General features: G+C 40.4%; 1 protein-coding gene across 3 annotated transcripts in view; it reads right to left on the bottom strand.

The window, feature by feature from the left end:
• The window catches only part of SORCS1 (sortilin related VPS10 domain containing receptor 1), a 505,695-nt gene that overhangs the window by 175,129 nt on the left and 315,544 nt on the right, over window positions 1-15,022 (bottom strand). For all 3 annotated transcript variants that reach the window (XM_048505303.1, XM_048505304.1, XM_048505302.1), the window contains exon 4: window positions 11,386-11,544. In XM_048505303.1, the coding sequence (XP_048361260.1) occupies window positions 11,386-11,544 (159 nt within the window). The remainder of the gene's footprint in view (window positions 1-11,385; window positions 11,545-15,022) is intronic.

Genomic DNA, 15,022 nt, shown 5'->3' with positions numbered 1-15,022 from the left:
AAATTCTTCATGGTGTAGTGGTTAAGAGCAGATGGATTCTAATCCAGAGAACTGGGTTTGATTCCCCACTCCTCCACCTGAATGGCAGAGGCTTATCTGGTGAACCAGATGTGTTCTTCCACTCCTGCATTCCTGCTGGGTGACCTTGGGCTAGTCACAGTTCTTTGAAATTTGGTGTTTGTTATGGGGAGAGGAAGGAAAAGAAGCTTGTAAGCCACCTTGAATCTCCTTACAGGAGAGAAAGGTGGGATATAAATCCAAAACTCTTCTCTTCTTCTCTTCAGCCTTTCCTCATAGAACTTGATCTCCATATTAAGACTTCATTACATGAAATGAGCTGATACCAACAGATTCATTGGTGCTATAGGTTTCCAATATGGTTATGATGGATTAGCTGAAAAACTCAAACAGAGAAAAGGAAGGTGTGTGTCCAGACCCTCTCTTCTCATGCTTCTGGAAACAATGGGAGATGGGGGCAACCCCTTTGGAGACCCATAGAATTGCACCCAGTGGCGTAACTAGGCAAATTGGAGCCCTGGGCAAAACCTGAGTTTGATGCCCCCCCAGGTGCCCAATGCAACGTGCACCCCCCTTGTAGCTATGCCCAGTGGCGTATCCAGGCAAACTGGAGTTTGGCACCCCTCAGGGGCAGCCACCCTCCCCCACTGTGACCAAGCAATGATTTTTTACACCAGGTTTTTTCAAAGTCACCATCACATTATAGAACATGCCCCAACTCACAAATCTGAACACAGCAATAAGCCATGCCACACAGCAGAAATAATTTTTGAAAACATTTTCAAAATGCTTTCAAAATGTTTTATTACTGCTTTGAAAACATGTTATGGTGTTGTATCCAGTCCCCCCAATTGGGGGAAACAGCATCACTTTCAATGTTTCAAAGGAGAATCTGGGCTCCCTAGTTTAAACAAGTGATGCTGGAATCCACCCCCAAACAGCATCATTTTAAATTGTGTTTAAACTAGGGAGCCCAGATTCTCCTTTTAAATCCACCTTAAAGGGAGACTCTGGGGTTCCCAGTTTTAAAAACTATGAAAGTGATGCTATTTTAGGGTTGATTCTCCCCCACCCTGAAACAGCATCACTTTCAATGTTTAAACTGGGGACCTCAGATTCTCCCTTTAAATCCATGTCAAAGGCGGGGGGATTTAAAAGGAAAATCTGGGGAAATTTGGGGGGTGCCTGCTGTCAGGGGTGCAATTGTTAAGCTAGCAGCACCAAACTTTCAGGGTATCTTTAGGAGACTCTCCTAATGATACCACACAGGTTTGATGAAGTTTGGTTCATGGGGTCCAAAGTTCTGGACCCTCAAAAGTGTAGCCCCCATCTTCTGTTAGCTCCCATTAGAAACAATGGATGATGTGGCATCCCCTTTGGGAGTCCATAGCTTTGGACCCCCTGGACCAAACTTCACAAAACCTGGGTGGTATCAGTAAAAGATTCTCCTGATGATGCCTCCCAGGTTTGGTGAAGTTTGGTTCAGGGGGTCCAAAGTTATCAACCCTCAAAGGTGTAGCCTCATCTCCTATTAGCTCCCATTGGAAACAATGGGGGATGGGGCACCCCCTTTGGGAGCCCATAACTTTGGACTCCCAGAACCAAACCTCACCAAACCTGGGTGATAGCATCAGGAGAGTCTCCCGAAACATCCCTGAAATTTTGGTGCTGCTAGCCTAAACACTGCGCCCTCTGCAGGCCAAAAATGGAAAAACACTGAAAATACAAAAAATCCCAAACGAACCTACAGTTTTTGCACCCCCCACAGGGCTGCGCCCAGGGCAACTGCCCACTTTGCCCTATGGGAGGAACGCCTCTGATTGCACCCCTGAGCCAAACTTCACCCTACTCAGGTGCTCTTATCAGGAGAGGGTTTCTAAGCCACCCTGCAAGTTGTTACCTCTACCTTGAAAAATGTACATATGGAAACCTCCTCCCCAAATTTCCCATAGGCTACATTGGAGCCATTTTTTTTAAAAAAAAGGTATTTGGGTTTTTTTGGCTTTACAATAATTGTAAAGTCAAAATAACTGCAACCCTAATTTTACCTCTCTCTCTTTTTTTGGTTTTTGCTCAAGCCTAGTTGACAGCGTTATCACCAGTGTAATACAACACTGAAATGTCAGTTTCATTGATGCAAAGCCTCAAAGCCAATCCAAAGCTAAAGTGACAGAAACTATCCGCTGGAAAGGAATATTTAAACTTCTCAAAGCCTTCAACAGATATCCTGGAAATGAAGGATGCTGCAAACACAGTTTCCTGAATCTGACACATAAACAAAAGAGGCTGACAATTTTGCCCACTTTTTGTACTTTTGTTTGGATCTTATTGAGGGCAATATTATTGGAATGAGATTTTTGTTTTCTTGCTTTTCATTTCTAGGTCTGTGTAACAATCGAATCTGTTTCAATTAGTGAGGAGTGGATGAGGCTAATCAATTACCATTTGGGACAAGCTTAGAAAATATTTTTCAGTGAGGAGGGAGGGAGTCAAGAAAGAAAAAGAATAAGGAGAGTCGTCCTTATTCCATACCCACTTGTATGTTGTCCCAACTCTAATCCTAGGAGGCATTCATACACTACTGAAATGTGCAACTTGGCCTACAATTCAATGTACATGAACTTGAACACAAGACTGAAATCTTATATTTATTATAGGGTTTCAGTGGTGTGCTTGGAATCTATGCACAAAGGATTTGAAGAAATTGGTCATGTGACTCCTGCCAGCATGATAAGAAGGCCTGACATAGACACAGTAGGGAGGTAAGGAGCTTTCTGCTAATCCCCTCTTCCTCTCCATGGACAGAGAACGCCAGTAGATCATTCAACCTGGTACTGGCCTTTATCCAGTCAGTAAACCAACTGACTTAAACTTGGCAGGCTGAAACCAAATTGAACCATGATTCAGTTCCTTTTATTAAGTTTAAAGCAAAATGCACTTGACAAAATTTTAACAACCACCTAAGAAACTGCGATGTTGAGCTGCTGTATCATATACACTTTCAGCCTCTTCATAGGGAGTGGGGGAAGGACTTTAGGGAATGGTGCAGCCTTGTGCCAGTGCATTTGACAGTGGTTACCCATCCCTCAGCCCCACCCCTACAATATCTGGAAGTCTAGGCTACGGTGGGGCAGTGCTGGCATCCCAATGGCCAGCATTGGGGGTGGGGGGGGGCAAGGTGCAAAGCTAATGTTTGTTGACTTCCTCCCAGAGATTAAGGCTGAGAGTGTTGTGCCCCACTCCTTGAACTTATACGTCCCTTTTGGTGGTGTAAGTCTTGTATGTCCTATGAGACTGTCTGGCAGCAGGGTGTTTCAGAGTTTTCCTGCCAGAAAGCTTTTTTGGAGGTGGTGGGGCAGTACTGTATTGGAACAGGATCCTCCCACATCCAGCTTTGAATGGGGCTGTTTATTAGTTAAAAGTGGTACAAATATGTGCTTTCTTAATGAATACAAGTAAGCCAGGATGAAGTTTCCAAGTAACTTAATGTTGGAGATATTTTGGGGGTTGCTGTGAAGGAAAGAAAAACATGCAACTATAGGGAATGCTAACCATGGATTCCTGCTCTTTTTCCAGGGCAGTTGAACATGGAAGATATATTTTTACTGGCAGACTCAGCAGGAAGAAATGCATTTCTCCCACACATATACTTGAGTTTGGAAGTAGAATCCATTCTCAGTTTTCCCTCTGGGGTGGGGGGAGAGTTACCATAAATTCAAGTCTGGCCACAAAATATAAATGTCATTCAAGTTAACTCTATTTTAAAAATAAAGTCTATAGCCCACTTAAATGGATTAACCACAAAACAGAATATATGTCAAGTTAAATCTAGTACAAACTCAAGCATCACAAATATGGCTTGAACTAACAGACCAGATAAATGGAATATAATGTTCTCTACTGGGAGAATGTCAGATGTTAGACACATGGGGACCATTATGGATTGAGAGGAAACAGGCAAGCTGGAAGTAAGAGAAAGTGATGTCAACTGGGCTTATGTTCTGCCCACATAGATGTTTTTATATTTTGTTTTCATTCTGTTTATTAGCACTTTAAAGGGAGGAGCGGAGTAAGAGCTCCCACTTGTCAGAAGGTTTTCCATGGTATGATAGATTTATTCATGAGAATTCCACTTTGAAAGTTGATAATTGCCATTGTTAGGTGATGTTCCAGAATGTGCTCATTAAAAAATTAAACATTTGTTGTGACATTGTAAGCAGAGAGCCAAGTTTTGATACCTTCATTTAGTTTTGATCAGTTCAAGTACAAGAAGAATATATAGCACGGAGTAGAAAACAAACTTAGGGCCATATATTTCTTCCCCCCCCCCCCAAAAAAAATAAATAAACCATGTCTTCTGTTATATCATGAAGAAACTTGTATTTCAAGCATCTCTTTTTTATTGACAATACAGATACCCTAGATTCTCAGTGATTGTAAATTGTATGAGCTATATGCATCTCTGCTGCAAATGTTGACAGTCAAAATGTGCAACCCTTCAGAATATTCACCTGTACCAAAACCTCTGGAAAGAACAAGATATTTCACAGATCATATTCACTTTTATGGGATATGCACAGTAGAATTTCCTGGTGGTCTGCATCCTAATTAAAATGGTGACAGGAAATTTGTGGTCTGAAAAACACAGGAGAAATATTCAGGCCCCAACTGTAATCAATGTTGATTATCCCTGTTCTGTGGCTGCCTCTGTTCCCCATCAAATAGAATGACATAGCATTAGTAGCCTTGGGTAATACTTTCTGAAGAGTCCTTTTCCCATATGTGTAAGGTTGCCAGGTCCTCACTGGAACTTTACAGGGGTGGGGCTGGAGATGGCAAACTGCATACCTAAAGCATTGACGTCACTTTTGCAGTAATGCTAGGGGCTCCTTAACACTCTCCTTCAAAAATTGACGTCACTTTTGCAGTAATGCTAGGGGCTCCTTAACACTCTCCTTCAAAAATTCCAAGGAAACCATAGATATTTGATAGGAGAGTGATACAGTGTTTGGTGCACTGATAATCACTGCCCTATTCAGCTGGCCTTCTTCTGGTCACCAACCAGCTGAGGGTCATTGGGCAGAGTGGTCAAATGGAAACTTGAGAACACAACATATGGGGAATATAAGGGTAGTCTGTCTGTTTTCCCTAAAGGCAAACAGCAGCATCAGCAGGACATTTGAGGCTGAAGAAATAAAAAAAAATACAAAATACAAAAATACAAAATAATAAAAGATCCCCAACTGCAGCCCTGATATGACCAGATTCTACTCCTTGTCAAATGCTGTTCACCAAGACTTTTCTAGGAACCATTTATCACATAATGTGACAAATTTCCCATGTTCTTCCGTAACTGACATTTATAAATACTTCAAACATGTAAAGATTAATTTAATGTAGAACATAACATATAAGACTTGGAAAATCAAAGCCCTTGAAATGATATCAAGAAATCAATCACACTGCATGAAAGTTATCAATATATTTCACTAGCTATCTGGATCCTAATTTATTTGCTTCTGAAAGAGACCAGTGATAGTGACAAATATTTCAGATATCCATCTAGAGGAGAAACAGTCATTTAAAATGTACTAAGATTAACATCTCAACAATTAGTCTTCCCGCACTATCCCCTTTGGGTTTTTTACAATCACCATTAAACATGTTCAGGTAAAAATACCTTCAATCAATGCTCGTCTCTCAAATACCTCTCTCTTAAATTTAGTGACAGATTTTTCTTCACACTGTGAAATTTAAAAGGATCATAGCTTACATTATAACTACATAAACTTCACAGGAATCTCCTACTCTACCATGTCTTCAAAAACCAACAGATTTACTTTGCTGGATCAGATAAAAGGAGTTTATCATCCTGTTCCCAATAGTGGTTAGTCGATGCCCCTTGCATAATAATAGTGATCCCTTGTTATTCATTTCCATTTTCTGAAGTATGTTGCTTTTGAACACTGAAATTCCATTCTACGTTAGATGTGTCCATTGAGAATTCACTGATTCTTTTAAAAATCTATTCAGTGATTCAGTAAACACTTTGGGTTAGATCTGGACTAAACTGGCAATATCCACTGCAGACCCCCCTCATGCCATTCCTCCGGGTCGTCTATTCCCCAGAAACAGTACTTTGCAGAGATAAATGGGCTACAGAAGGATGGACAGGCAGGAAAGTTTAACTCTGCTGATGGAAATTTTATTTATTGAGGGGTCCTGCCATCCCCCCCCATGGGGGTAGGTTTTAAATTGGGGTCGGACGCCTTTTATTATGTATTATGGTTTTTTGCTGTTTTATGAGTTTTAAGCTATTTTATGGGATGGAGCCTATGTGTTTATATTTGTACGACCGCTCCTGTTGATGTTGTAGTGAATGTTGTTCACCGCCCGGAGCCCTTCGGGGATCGAGTGAGTATACAAATTAAATAAATAATAATAATAATAATAATAATAATAATAATAATAATAATAATAATAATAATAATAATAATAATAATAATAATAATTCTGGGTCTAATCTTTTATCTTTAAGAGCTGTTAGAATGTTCTTATGCAATAGTTCATCAAGGGGAAAGTAATTTCCCTCCACAAACTATCACAACTTTCTGTATAGTGACACAGTCACTGGTATTCACCAATGGACATGGACAGCTTGTCACATGGTGACAGCTAGAAAATGGAATAATTTGACTTCAATGAGGCTGCTATAATGTGCATTAGTCCACAATGATATTAAAAGGAATATGGGATACTCCTAGACAAATGGTTTCAATGACTGGTTGTAATTACAGTTAATGTCTGCTTTGCAAACACCATCATGCTTTGCAACAACTCAGTTTGAAATATGAAAACTTCCTTTGTCATGGGTTAAAATGTATATTGGAAATCACTTTTGGCATTTTCATTATCTGTTTTGCTTGGGAACTTCTTCAGACAACTTTCTAGGTTACACTGCCCGTATCATCAGGTTGTCTGCTACTGGCTTATCTGTTTGTTTTTCATTTTTATTAGGGGTTGTTCTTCTATTCCCACTGCTATTTAGTTTATTTCTTTCATTTATTCCAAGATGTGTCTGAAAACATAATGTTTAGTGAGGTGTATTAAGAGACTGATGGATGCACTCTGAGGGTATGTTTTACAGCCTAGTTTGTACACTAGTTTATGGACAAATTAAAAGAAAAATGCCTCCTAGCAGTTGTACTTGGTGCCAAACCTCTGTTGAGGAACATAAATGAAGAACAAGATACCAGTATAGAATATCTATCCATTTTTTTTTGCCTGGTTCATTCAGAGATAAGAAAATTCCCACAGTTTCTGGTTGACAAGCTCTAAACCAGTTGTGAGGGGGCAAAAGTCCTGCTTGATTTGCTGATCTCTCAGAGGTCATGCTCAGTGACACAGTGCAGGTTTAGGAAACAGGGTCCTGTTAAAGGACCTCAGGGCAAAGTCATTTCTCTGGACCTTTCTCTGCATGAGACCCTGGAGAGATGCTGCCAGGTGAACATACTGAACTACTTGGAGCAATGGACAGTTTCAGTGTTAGACAGGTAGGTATGTTCATATGAACTGTTCAAGACCAGTAATGACAGAAGCGCTCTGGACATCACTAAATTAATACAATTTAGAATAAATTAGCATAATTTTCAGATTGATTTGGTCACTTGAACTTTATGCATTTTATATCCAATAATATTTCTATTGAATTTCATTAATATGATTGGGGAAGGGACAACTGCAGTTTTGACCAAATGCAGAGAAATCATAAAAGAAACCTGAAAAGGAAGGGAGGGAATGAATAGGAGAAGAAACATCTTTGTCAGCTATGTAGCATCTTTGCTTTTGGTCATTGTTCCCCTTTCTTGTTCCAGGTACTTCTAAAGCTTGTGAGCAAAGGCTGTTTAGCAGACAGTGAAAGAGTGAAGGAACATATTTATTAGGTGCACCATTTGTCTGAGGATTCCTGTTCATGTATAAGCTCTTCCTACTCATGTATAAAGCCTGGGTGCAGCCAGAGGTGCCAGCCCTTGGGCATGAATCAAAGAGCAAGAGTGAGTCACAACTCCAGCCTTTGGAGAAGCCAGCATACAAGTTGAAGACCAGCCCAAGATGTCTCTTGCTGTATCATCAGATTCTATACACAGATGTTTATGTTGTTAAAGTAATTATCATTTCTGCTTGCAGACCTGTTCTCAGAAGGTAGGTATTCTTGCTGCATTATTAACATAAATGACTTAGCCTGACAAGGGGCAGTTCTGATGGGAAGCATTCAATGGACCCATGAACACTGCACAAATTTGCTAGTCAGTAAAGGTTCCCAGTGTACTTCAAGAACTAGTGCTGCATTTTTTTCTCACATACCTTCTCTTTAACAGACATTGGTTTACACAGGTGAGCAATTCTTCTGTCCCCCTTGATTTATAAATGTATTGATTTTAAGTGGTTCCTATTCCTGCTGGAAAGACTGATGGATGCACAGTGCTTGCTACCTCTGTTACTGTCTCTGAAAACCCATATTATTGTCTGTATTACTGTCTGAATGCCTGTATTAATATGAAATCCCTATATTATTATAAAGCTTTGCATGATGTCCAACTATGATAGATTAATTTGCCATTTAAATAGGCCAGCTATTGGTATAATTAAAGCCCCCTGAGAACTGAGTTTGGTCAACAACTTTGCTTAAACCTCTACTGAGACATTTCTATTCGCAGCTGGAAGAGAAAAACAGAGATGAGGAAAAATGAATGTTTCTACTCTTTTCTGTAGGACCAAACTTCTCCACCAGTGGCAAGGATCAGACCCAAATCTTATTCATCTCAGACTCCCAGTGATCAGTGGGTAAGTTCAGATGTAGCATACAAAGGATATTGCTCTGTTGCTCATATCAAGGCAAAAAAAAATTACCTTCTAGCCACAGGAGCCAATGATGCATAAGACTATGAGGAAATATTTTTAATTTCTTCTTTTATTATTTTTCCTTTTCTAATTATTGAGAAATCATTATGGATTATTTCAGAGAGAAAGAGATCCATATTAATTTATAGTATTCAGTAGAGGGCTCCCTAACCCTGCATTTTTAAAATCTGAGTGATGCTGACAATAAATTTCAATCAGGACCTACATTAATACCCCCCCCCCCCCCCCCCCCCTTGCCAAATAGGGATGTTTGTGTAATCCTGCTATGTCATATGTAGTGATGGAAACAGGGATTACCCCCAACTGCTTATTAGGAAAGAAGCTGCAGTGATCATTTTGAGGGGAAATTCATACGTTATTTTTAAAAAAATCTGTGGAGATTTAGCGATTGTGAAAAAAAGTACTCATATGATTTTTCTAAGGTTTCCAAGTGTACACTAAAATAGTGATTGTGGGAAGAAATCTGATGTATATTTAACATTGCACTAGAGAGTCATGGATATAACACAAGACATAGAAGAAAAGGAAAATGTAGTTGCTAAAAGCAAATTGAAATGTTTATAGGAGGAGGAGAGGAAGAACTATTGTAATGTGTTTTTAAAAACTCACCAGAATTGCTGGGATCTGAATGATAAATAATTTGCTTGACAATGTGAGAAGATTATATATTATTTATCTTCTGAATTGTGTTTTATTCTTCTAGGACAGTGATGGCAAACCTTTTTGAGACCGAGTGCCGAAATTGCAACCCAAAACCCACTTATTTATTGCAAAGTGCCAACATGGCAATTTAACCTGAATACTGAGGTTTTCATTTAGAAAAAACAGTTGGCTTCGAGATGTGTGTTACTCGGGAGTAAGCTTGTTGGTAGTTGGTGGCTTTGCTTTGACGCAACCGTGCAACTCTTCCAATGGGTGAATCACGACCCTAGGAGGGTTTACTCAGAAGCAAGCCCCATTGCCAGAAACGGAGCTTACTCCCAGGTAAAGGATCACGCTTTAGTTCTTCGCATGAAAATCAGTGGGGTTTAGCAGCGCTTAACAGGGTTACCTACATTGCTTCCCCAAAATTAGGTCATAGGTTTAATGCTAATAATCGAGCCCTGCGGCCCAGACCAGCCTAGATGTGGGGTGGGGGGACTCTGTTTGTGTGTGCCCACAGAGAGGGCTCTGAGTGCCACCTCTGGCACCCGTGCCATAGGTTCGCCATCACTGTTCTAGGATAATGAAAATAGCTCCTAGATTGTCTTTCTCAGGATCTTTAACATAAGGATCCTTCTCCCTGGTATATGTGCAAATAGATAGGATAGACCAGTGGTGGCGCACCTATGGCACTTCAGATGTTCAATTGGCCATGCTGGCAGGGGCTGATGGGAATTGTAGTCCATGAACATCTGGAGTGCCATAGGTTTGCCACCACGGGGATAGACCATAATGACCAAATTAATAGCAATACACTGAATTAAGCTGATACTGCAAAACAATCCATCATTTGGGAGTAGTGATACTGCTGAATCCTGAAATAACTTCGGCCCTTTTGTGCCACCAGAACCATTAGCATAAAGGCAGAGCTGGAAGGACAGCCTAATACCTGCTATAAAAGCCATATTCTGCTTGGAGACTCTGGCTGGTGTAGTACACAAATATTGCAGTATGCATGGTGCCAGTCCCCAGGTAGTGGCTGAAAACTTCCTGCAAATGATCTCCAGGCAATACAAATCAGTATACCTGGAGGAAATGGCTGCTTTGGAAAGTGGACTACATGGCATCATACCCACTGATGGCGTCAGTGGCATCATACCCCCTTCCCCAAAATTCAACCTCTTCAGGCTCAACCCAACAATCTCCAGGTATTTTCCAACTTGTAGCTGGCAGCCCTGAGGGATATAGTTTTCATGTGCAGACAGCTCCTAAATCCAAAGTACATTTTCCATAGTACCTAGCAGGCTTCAAAGCAGGATCTACAAAGAAGAGATTAGATCCTATCAGCTCTTCCTTCCTTTCAATGTTTTACTTCAGGGGACTCTAAGATCCCCCTGATCCATCTTCTACAGACTTAGTATCAAGGCCTGGTGAACAACAGTTATGAAGTTTGCCATTTTTCAATAAAATTATTGTGTATTCCAATATGGGAGCCCCGATACATCCATTGGTAGGACATCCTCAGTTCCCTGTGCTATGCAATTAACCATATAACTATTAATCCAGTTGTTCAAAATGACCTACTGTGCTATGTGCACATCCTCAAGATTGTATTTTTTGGAACATTGTAAAAAGTGTATGATTATTAAAATTTTATTGAAATTCATAATACCTGTATATGTATAAAGATTTTTATTTCTTTGAACCGGAGATGCTGCAAAAACAACAATCATACTAAATGACTTCAGAGGTTTGGGAGAGGGAAGTGCTGTGTCATTTGCAAGTATATCTGCAGGCACTTACTTTCTGATCTTGACTATAGGCCAGAATCCAGTCTTCCTGCTTGGGGTGGAAGAGCATGCTGTGGATATAGAAGTTCAGCCGATATTTTTGGTAAGTGGCTCCTTCATCAGAACTGATCAGCAGGCTGCTCTCAATCTCAGGGTCAGTAAGCAACATAATCTGTGTGGATAAAAGAGATGAAGATTTAAGATTTGGGTTGGAGAAAGGTGAAGAAACAGCTAAGCGCTCCAAATCTCTGGGAAATCTTTTTTTTGCGAAAGGTTTTTTTTTAAAAAATTAGTTGGTTCTACAGATGTGGAAAGTAACCCAAGTGCAGCAAACAAGCAGAAATAAAACAAAGATGACCTTCCCAAACCTTAAAGGATATAGTAACGAGACATCTCACTTATCAGAACTTCTACAAATACTTATAATCTTGTCCATTATAAGGCACAACTTCCTTAAATCTTTCTTTGCCAAAAAATCCAATGTATTCCAGCTTCATAGCCTTAGGTACTTCTAAAGTAGATTGGATTTTTGGCAGTGAAGGACATAGCAGATGTGCTCTGTATTGGAGTCAAGTTTGAGCAGAACTTGATTGCCTTTTATTACTTAACATTCAACTCATGTAGAGGCAGAGCATCAAAATATATGAGAAGTAAAAGGAATCTCTTTTTCCCTCTTCATAACAGCATAAGAACAGTAGAGTCATGAATGCTAGCAATCTGAGGAACAAAAACCAGCCTTGCATTTTTCTTCCATTTATTAGGTCTTTTGCTGTGGTCCAGACTAGCCAGTTTAAAATAATCTATGCTTCTCTGTCTTTCTAAAAAGCAAATGCCTTCCTACCTACCCTTCTCAGAAACAGGTGCATCTCTTACACCAGCTGCAGACAGCAGGGAGGACCAGCTTATCAGTCCTGAAGATCACTTTGTTTATTACAGAGAACAAGTACCCCAAAGAGACACCCAATGAGAGCATACCATTTCTGAAGTCCAGATAAAGTCTGAAGGAGGGTCCTCTGTCTTTTCACATTGAGACACTTGCAACATGTACAGAACATGTAATTGTGAATGTTCATTCTGACACACTATAAGTGCTATCAGCCACTGGTTTAAACAAGGTTGCAACAGACACCAACTCAGCCTTTTATAGCACCAAGGCAGGGAAACCACTCACTCTTATTTTTGCTGCTTTTTCACTTCAGTAACTGAAAGTATAGTTGTGTCGTGTGTAGTAGATAGCCCGTTGACTTTTATTGTTCTTTCCTTCCCAGACACTCCCCACATTAGGCATGCCAAAATAAATACTAAACAATGCAAAAATAATGGTGTGGCATATAGCAACAAAATAAAACAGAACAAAAACCTACCACACCAATGATCACCATTGATCCGCACAGCTTCAAAGAGCACTGAAAGCAGTTTGAAAGTGCATTATTCCGCATGTGCGGAATAAGCCTAAGAGTCTCCTTTCCTCTCCTGGGAGATCTGTCCTGACACTGTTTATATCTCTAGCTCTAAACCTGAGCTCTTCAATAACCTGATCACCAGATTTTCTAGCCAGTGTATATTTGCTTTAACCACAGCATACAGGGCTGTCATCATGGTAGGGCAAGACAAAATCTAACACTGTCTGCTATTACTTTCCTTAGACAGGTAATGCTTTTTAAAAAATAGGCAGATAGCTGTTCCAGTCAGGAACTCAAAATCCCCAAAGCCTCGCTGAATATTGTAACAAGGGAGATATCTTTCTCCCTCCTCTGCATCATGCAGTTACTTGCCCAATCAGAATGCAGGAAGTCATAGTCAATCAGATGGCTCTTATGCCCTTAGGCCTTTTCTGCCTCACTCCAAAGGTAAAAAGTAGGTTTACTTTAACAAAATTGCATTTTAAAATCGCCTTTTGCTTACAACCCATCACAAAGAATAAGGAGGGACCCCCAAATTAGCAAAGGGTAGCCTCTTTTCTTGAGGGAGTGATGTTGATGTAGAAGTCCATCTCATCCCTGGGAACTGAGTGCTTTGTCAGGTAATTATCCTGTCTCTATATGCATCTGCTGTTTTTGTTCTCTAGACTGATCTGAGGAATAATTGTGGGATTGTACTACTTGCTTGTTATCTGTCTGTTGCTGAATAAACTCTGCTTGGATGAGAGCCTGTTACTGTGAATTTTGGGAAGCTGGAGAGAGCATGGAGAAATCTCTCAACAGTGCTGTTCCTGCTTTTCTCCCGTCCGATCTGCCCCTCCACAACAGGCTGCAGCTGGGTTATTAGGTGCTTGAGACAACATTCCCCACAGGAGTCAAAAGTTCCAATTTGTTGTGATGTTAACCTATGAAGCTATTATTTGCAGGCCAACTGCACATTGTGACTGGTCTTAAAAACACTTAATCGATTTCAGTTTGCAGCAGTCCTTCCCTGCATTGTTCAACTGTCTGCAATGGTAGTATAAGGAGGCTTCAAGCGGCAACAAAGACAATATACTTTCTGCTTGACTTTGGACATCTTGCACTCATGCATTAAAACTTCCTGCCTGATTTCAGGGCTTTTCTGTTTATTTTTTTACAAGGTTTATATCCCCCCTTTCTGCCCTCACAAGGGCTACCAAGGCAGCTAACAATTAAAAACATTCATGATAAAATTACATTTTAAACCATTAAAATCAACTCCTTCACACACATAATTAAAATAATCAAAACATTATATAAACATCAATGGTAAAGGTAATCTCATATGCAACCATCAGATAATTACTGATCCATGACATGACATGGCACCACAATGTTTATTAGGCAGACTTTTTGTACAGGGGTTTTGCCATTGCCTTCTCCAGTTGCCTACATATAACCCCCAGCAAGCTGGGTACTCATTTTACCAGCCTCTGAAGGAAGGAAGCTGAGTCAACCATGACCTGGCTACCTGAAACTGACTTCCGTCGGGATCACACTCAGAAAATGAGCAGAACTTTGATTGCAGTATTGCAGCTTACCACTCTGCACCACGAGACCAAGGTGTAAAAATATCAATTAAAACACTGATCAGAAAGGATGGAAAATTTAAAGAATACCAAACTAAACACAACATATTTCCCTGGGCAGAAAGTCCCAGAGCTTTGGTGCAATGACCAAGAACACTCTGTCTCATGTTGCCACCTGCCTAGTTTCATAAAGCAAAGGCATCCAAAGTTGGGTTTCCAAAGATGACAAAAGTGGTTGAGCAAGTTCAGAACAGAGTTGGTAGGATGCCAGGTATGTTGGTCCCATTTCATAGTGGCTGTGAAGGTCAATACCATAACCTTAAGTTGTTCCTGGAGACAAATTAAGAGCTCAGAGTAGACAGGCCAAGTTGCCCTCTCCAGCCAGAATTCTGACTACAGCAATCTGTATCAACTGAAGTGTCCTAATACTTCTCAAGGGCAGTCCCATGTAGAGTGCACTGCAGTAATATAATTGAGATGTAAATAGGGCACGTGCCACAATGGCTAGATCTTTTCTGTCCAAGAAAGGCCAAAGCTAACTAACCTGTTGAAATTAGTAAAAGGCACTCCTGGACACAGCTAACACTCCCTTCAATGGGAGTGCAACCCCATTCAGAACAAGTGACACCTCAAATTGTAGATTCTGTCTACTAGAAACACTTCTAATTGTCAGAATTAA

The sequence above is a fragment of the Sphaerodactylus townsendi genome, linkage group LG08 (assembly GCF_021028975.2).
Source record: "Sphaerodactylus townsendi isolate TG3544 linkage group LG08, MPM_Stown_v2.3, whole genome shotgun sequence".
Lineage (NCBI taxonomy): Eukaryota > Metazoa > Chordata > Lepidosauria > Squamata > Sphaerodactylidae > Sphaerodactylus > Sphaerodactylus townsendi.
Note: the sequence above shows the minus strand (reverse complement) of the source record. Positions and strands in the feature narration are given on the sequence as shown.